This window comes from Oncorhynchus tshawytscha, linkage group LG31, assembly GCF_018296145.1.
Source record: "Oncorhynchus tshawytscha isolate Ot180627B linkage group LG31, Otsh_v2.0, whole genome shotgun sequence".
NCBI lineage: Eukaryota > Metazoa > Chordata > Actinopteri > Salmoniformes > Salmonidae > Oncorhynchus > Oncorhynchus tshawytscha.
The window spans coordinates 25,370,630-25,378,028 of NC_056459.1; the positions used below are offsets into that span (position 1 = coordinate 25,370,630).

The 7,399-nt window shown below is 43.9% G+C and overlaps 1 protein-coding gene across 1 annotated transcript; it reads left to right on the forward strand.

Annotated features, from left to right (window-relative positions):
- The first annotated feature begins 28 nt into the window (after positions 1-28).
- LOC112229445 (gastrula zinc finger protein XlCGF57.1) lies at positions 29-5,736 on the forward strand. The gene is made up of 3 exons (XM_024395275.2): positions 29-531; positions 1,999-2,086; positions 4,062-5,736. Exons 1-3 carry the CDS (start codon positions 271-273, stop codon positions 5,489-5,491), a joined length of 1,779 nt encoding a protein of 592 aa, XP_024251043.1. The 5' UTR covers positions 29-270; the 3' UTR covers positions 5,492-5,736.
- Positions 5,737-7,399: the final 1,663 nt, after the last annotated feature.

A 7,399-nucleotide genomic window follows, 5' to 3' on the forward strand; every position in this document is an offset into this window, starting at 1 on the left:
ATTTGCGCAGACACTGCGCATGCCACATGGATGTTCTATCAATAATCAGTTAGGCTTCAGCATTTGAGTCATGCAGATGTATAGTTTCTGCATAAATCTGCGGATTTATTTTTTGGGATAGTGCAGCCTAATGTTTTATTTTTTAGTGTGTTGGATAGGATATCATTGTGGTGAGGTGGTCTTGAGTTCAGTCTAACGTTACCTAGCTAGTCTTTCTCGCAGAATTCAAAGGAAGGGGAACGTGTCGACGAAGATACTCAAGTCCACACGATGAATAACAAACCTGGGAAAAAGCAAAGCAACACAACCAAGAGGACTATACAGTCTAACACTAATGGGGTTACTTTCAACTCCATCCGAATAAAAAAAGAACCAGGAGACTTTGAACGGAAGGAAATTGGTGACCATTCCAAACGTCCTGTGCTGGAGAAGCAAAAGCACGTCAAGCAACATCAAACTACGTCCAACCAAGCGACCCGGTATAGCAAGATATCGAGGAGTCCTGTGGTGATACTAACAAAATTGTCCAACGTAAGATGAGTTAGTAGTCTTTCCCAAACATGCGACTTTTAAGGATGGATCGAAATTTATAGAATGGTTACCTGGAGGAAAATCTAGTCCAGGGGTCATGTAATTTATGGAATGTCAAATTCTCAGTGTTTTAGAATTAGTTGTTTATTAGGCTATTTATCGACGTGCCTGATGCTGCCCCTCATCTCTGATTCTCAGCTGGGCACTCAATATCAAGTGAGCCTTTTGGCTATTTAGTGTGATGCACAGAGCAAAGTTATATTTCTAAGAGCTGCTGGGATGCTGTAAATACAACTAGGCTGCATTATACACTGCAATGGATATTCCAACCCCGAGCCCTGGCCTGCTCTGCTCTTGCTGATCTGCCTAACCAATGGCTGTGCTGTGTAGGCCTACGGTGGCAGTTCAGCAAGAGAGTCAAATGCTTCTTCCGCAAATACTATTTGATTAGGCCTAGTCCAAAAGATTAACTATCTTGCTCGCTGACTAGTCTATATCCTGTGTCCTGTTCAGTTTGAGAAGGAGAGTGCGAAGATGAGGAGGACCTGAGGTCAACTTTGATAGCTTGCGGCTACTATATTGTTTTTAATTAAATCAATTATGTTTCTTGCCCATTGTGTATTTATCAGAGTTATTGACCTCCCAATAAACCAGATTTGAGTAACTTACATTGTGCTGAAACTAAAGCTGCAGCCGCAGCACAATCAATCGAAGATGGACAGCTCATAAACAAATTATGTAAGGTCATTTTGAATTTGGCATGTGGTAACCACACCAACCCAGGACCTACACGTCCGGGTCCTTCACCTGTGGGATCGTCTGAGATCAGCCACCTTGACAGCTGATGAAACTGTGTGTTTGCACAGCCAAAGAATTTCTGCACAAACGGTCAGAAACCGTCTCTGAGAAGCTCATCTGCTGCTCGTCGTCCTCACCAGGGTCTTGACCTGACTGCAGTTTGAAGTCATAACCGACTTCAGTGGGCAAATGCTAACCTTTGTTTGCTGATGTCAACGTTGTGAACAGAGTGCTCAGTGGTGGTGGGGTTATGGTATGGGCAGGCATAAGCTACAGACAACAAACATAATTGTATTTTATCGATGGTAATTTGAATACACAGAGATACCGTGACGAGATCCTGAGGCCCATTGTCGTGCCATGCATACTCATCAGACATGTCACCCATTGAGCAAGTTTAGGGTACTCTGGATTGACATGTACGACAGCAAGTTCCAGTTCCCGCCAATATCCAGCAACTTCACACAGCCATTGAAGAGGAGTGGGACAACATTACACAGGCCACATCCATAGACCAGGGCCTAATTTATTTTAATTGACCAATTTCCTTCTATGAACTGTAACTCGGGAAAATCCTTGAAATTGTTGCACGTTGCGTTTTATATTTTTGTTCAGTGAAGGTGGTTGGTTTATGCTTACTGTGGTTTCTTCATCTTTCTAATCTATAAGGTGGTGCTTAAGACTCTTCTGAGAGAAACTAAAGTGCGTTTGGTGAAGGAGGAGACAGATGCCAGGAGGGATGAAGACAACAGTGAAGGTAGGACATGTACATACTCCAGTCTACACCCAATACTGCAGTGAAAATGGGTGATACATTACTGAAGATTTTAATTTGATATCAGCAGGGATTATTTCTTTATTCTGGAATTAGGAAAATTACATTTCTCTTTTTTATGTGTTCCCTCTCCCACCCCATAGGGAGTGAACATTATTTACAATAAGGGTTTGATGAAGAAAATCAGACCTCTAATGGAAATGGATGGCCTCCCTTCAGCAAAATATATTTAACCTAAACCCTCCCTGAAGACTGTAAAAAAACAAGTGACCCTCCCCTATACCCAAATAAGAATTAAAACACAAAGCGGGTACCAGAAAACATGCCTAGCATTTATCCTCACTTCTTGGACAGACTAGAGCCTTACATATGTAGTTTTATAAACTGTTATTCGACCTGTGTGCATTAGATGGCAATGCAGGAATTTTTATAGCACACAGGGCTGAGGGCCTGAAGGTTGTGAGTTCGCCATGGACAAGAGTTGGGGTGGAAAGATCTCCTTTATTGTAAAATCATTGCATGAATCTGTCACTATGCTTTTAGGTCAGAGAAAAAATTGCCTTTTTATAAACATTTCATGCAATTGTACATATTAGCAGAATCTTTTTTAATAACACACAAATTACAGGATAATACAAATGGACGGAGAGCGAGGCCTATGTGTTAATCTTATCATATTTCTCGAATGCCAAATCAGTGTGTCTTGTTTGCAACAAAACTGTCCCTGTTTGCAAATAATTAAATCTGAGACATCATTAGGAATTTGAGCATGGTACTTTCAAAAGTTAGGACTACCTTTCCACCCCAGACAGAGTAGGACTACCTTTCCACCCCAGACAGAGTAGGCCTACCTTTCCACCCCAGACAGAGTAGGCCTACCTTTCCACCCCAGACAGAGTAGGCCTACCTTTCCACCCCAGACAGAGTAGGCCTACCTTTCCACCCCAGACAGAGTAGGCCTACCTTTCCACCCCAGACAGAGTAGGCCTACCTTTCCACCCCAGACAGAGTAGGCCTACCTTTCCACCCCAGACAGAGTAGGCCTACCTTTCCACCCCAGACAGAGTAGGCCTACCTTTCCACCCCAGACAGAGTAGGCCTACCTTTCCACCCCAGACAGAGTAGGCCTACCTTTCCACCCCAGACAGAGTAGGCCTACCTTTCCACCCCAGACAGAGTAGGCCTACCTTTCCACCCCAGACAGAGTAGGCCTACCTTTCCACCCCAGACAGAGTAGGCCTACCTTTCCACCCCAGACAGAGTAGGCCTACCTTTCCACCCCAGACAGAGTAGGCCTACCTTTCCACCCCAGACAGAGTAGGCCTACCTTTCCACCCCAGACAGAGTAGGCCTACCTTAGCAATACATATCCCCATATGCATTGGAGTCACGTCTGTCCTGTGTATTTTACAGCTTGTTTCACAAAGCATCTCGGACCAAAGCTCTGTTATACATCACTTTATTTAATCAGATCTGTTTTATTTTCTGAAATCTTAAGCTAACAATCTTCTCATAGTGTGTTGGACACATGCGTTTTGCCATTTTCTTTCATACCTTCTCAATTCAAGTCTTGGTTTTAAATTAACAGCCCTTCACTGACAGAGGTATGCTATTTAAAGAGTGGATATTGGGTGTAGGAATTGACCAATAAAATCTATGGATATAGCAGTCTATATAGCCTAATTTAGTCTGTCAAACAGGTAGGCCTGTTTGTGCTGCGGCTGCTTCTTCAAGTTTCAGCACCACAATGTAAGTTACTCGAATATGGCTTATTGTGAGGTCAACAACTCTGATAAATACATAACGGGCAAGAAACCTATTGTTTTTAATAAAAATCTATTATCGTAGTAGCAAGCTATCAATGTTGATCTTTGGTCCTCCTCATCTTCACAAGCTGAACAGAAAACAGGCTATTCTGAGTTCAAGGCCTAATCACCTCTTTATCCCTTTCCCTCAGTCTCTTCTCCGCAGTTCTTTCCTTGTCCACACTGCACCATCTCCTTCACTGACTGTTACTTCCTGGAGAACCACATCAAGACCAAACACCAGAAGCAGTACCTGGCCATGCTGAAAAGCCACGTCTCAAAGAGTAAAACCGTGTACGCACCCACACACAGCTGTCCCCAGTGCAGCTGCATGTTCCATACCCCACGACAGCTACACATCCACACCCGCCAGGCCCACCCCTCCGCCCTTCCCCAGAAACCTGCCCGTCCCCCCAGGGTTCCAGGGAAACTCCACCCCTGCCCGCAGTGTGCCCGTAGATTCCCGTACCTGGGAACCCTGCTGAAGCACTGCAAGAATTTGCACAAAATGGCTGTTTTTCGCACCGATGGTCATATCAGTTGTGCTGACTGTGGGAAGAGCTTTGAAAATTGCTGGGGACTAGGGCCACATCGGTGTCAAGAACCAGAGGGCACTAAACCTAAGGACACTAAGACTGTGGTCTGTCTGGAAGTCGGCTTCCATTGCTCAGAGTGTGGGAAGATCCTCAGTACTCCTACGAGCCTGGACACTCACATGCGTATCCACACTGGAGAGAAGCCGTACGAATGTAAGGAGTGCGGCAAGCGCTTCTCAGAGAACAGCGGTTACCGTTATCACTCGTTAATACACTCGGGGCTCAAGCCGTTCAAATGCCAGGACTGCGGGAAGACTTTCAAACGGAAGTCGCTCCTCTGGACTCACATGTCGGTTCACACTGGTGAGAGGAAGTTCTCCTGCACCCAATGCGATAAGCGGTATGCAAGCAGGGCCCATCTGAAGCTTCACCTGCGAACACACTCGGGGGAGAGACCTTTCAAATGCACCGTTTGTGGTAAAGACTTTGCTGACAAAGCTTATCTGAAAACACACCTGAAGATCCACAGCAACGAGAAGAACTACCACTGTGGGGTTTGTGGGCGGGCGTTCTTGAGGCTGGGGTTGTTGAAGTTACACATGCGCTCACACACCGGGGAGAGGCCCTACCACTGCACAGTGTGCGACAAGAAGTTTTTTCGACTCTCACACCTGAAGAACCATCACCTGACTCACACGGGTGAGAAACCATACACCTGTACCGAGTGCAGTAAAAGCTTCACTCAGTCTGGGGATCTGTCCAAGCACAAGCTCCTACACACTGGGGAGAAGCCATTTGAATGCCCTGAATGCCCCAGCCGGTTTAACCGTTCTGGTTCTCTGTCCAGTCACATGAGGACCCACACTCACCGTGATATAAAGCCATACTCCTGCCAAGAATGTGGGAAGAGCTTTTATGAACAGAGTCACGTCAAAGTCCACATGAAGACCCACACAGGGGAGAGACCGTATCCCTGCCCCCACTGCCTTTTCAGCTTCACTCGGAAAGCACATCTCTCCAAACACCTGCCTAGATGTCGTAAATGATCATGGTTGACATTTTTTATGACACCTTTTTTATTATGAAATTCATTGTATTCATAGGAATCACTTTTAGATGAATCCACCACAGTAAAACAATAACGTTATATAGTCATGGAAAACATTGAAACATTATTATACTGAGCAAAAATATAAACGCAACATGTACGGTGTTGGTCCCATGTTTCATGGGCTGAAATAAAAGATCCCAGAAATTTTCCATACGCACAAAAAGCTTATTGCTCACAAATTTGTTTACATCCCTGTTAGTGAGCATTTTTCCTTTGCCAGGATAATCCATCCACCTGACAGGTGTGACATATCAACAAGTTGATTAAACAGCATGGCCATTACACAGGTACGCCTTGTGCTGGGGACAAAAGGCCCTAAAAAAATGTGCCATTTTGTCACGAAACACAATGCTAGAGATGTTTCTAGTTTTAAGGGAGCGTGCAATTGACTTGCTGACTGCAGGAATGTCGACCAGAGCTGTTGCCAGACAAATGCTATGTTAGTTTCTTTACCATAAGCCGCCTCAAGACGTTTTAGAGAATTTGACAGTACATCCTACCAGCCTCTCAACTGTAGACCATGTGTATGGCATTGTGTGGGCAAGCAGTTTGCTGATGTCAATGTTGTGAACAAAATGCCCAGTGGTGGTGGGGTTACGGTATGGGTAGACATAAGCTATGGACAACCAAGACAATTGCATTTTATCGATGGCAATTTGAATGCACAGAGATATTGAGATCCTGAGGCCCATTGTGGTGCCCTTCATCCGCCGCCATCACCTCATGTTTCAGAATGATAATGGACGGCTCCATGTCGCAAGGACGTGTACACAACTCCTGGAAGCTGAAAATGTCATAGTTCTTCAATGGCCTGCATACTCACCAGACATCCCACCCATTGAGCATGTTTGAGATGCTCTGAATCAACGTGTATGACAGCATGTTTCAGTTCCCACCAATATCCAGCAACTTCGCAGAGCCAGTGAAGAGGAGTGGGACAACATTACACAGGCCACAATCAACAGCCTGATCAACTCTATGCGAAGGAGATGTGTCGCGCTGCATGATGCACATGGTGGTCACACTAGATACGGACGGGTTTTATGATCCACACCCATACTTTTATGTTTAATTAAGGTATCTAGGACCAACAGATGTATATCTGTATTCACAGTCATGTGAAGTACATAGATTAGAGCCTAATTGAATTATTTTAATTGACTGATTTCCTTTATATGAACTGTAGCTCAGTAAATCTTTTAAATTGTTGCATGTTGCGTTTATATTTTTGTTCAGTATAGTAGATCATAGTTACATTGTTTTGTTAATGAAAACCCTTTTTAGGACTTTTTTTCATTTCATTTCAAATAATATTACTGTTGAATCTCCTGGTAACAACTGATGGTGACAAAGCCTACGAAAGAGAAATAAAAGTTATCAGTCAGCCATCTGAATGGTCTGAATTGTATGGCTCAAATCTTGATTGTGTACTCTAATACAAAATTATTCAGTCAGTTATCCTCAGAAAATGGCTACAACTGTTTCCATCTGAACTAGGGGAGGCATAGCAAATACATAGTGCATTTGGAAAGTATTCAGACCCCTTGACTTTTTCCTCATTTTGTTACGTTACAGCCTTATTCTAAAATGGATTAAATCATTTCCCCCCCGAATCTACACACAATACCACAATGACAAAGCAAAAACATTTTTTTTTTTTGCAAAAAAAATATCAGATTTACATACTTAAGTATTCAGACCCTTTACTCAGCACTTTGTTGAAGCATCTTTGACAGTGATCACAGCCTCAAGTCTTCTTGGGTATGACGCTACAAGCTTGTCACACCTGTATTTGGGGAGTTTCTTCTGTTCTTCTCTGCAGATCTTCTCAAGGTCTGTCAGG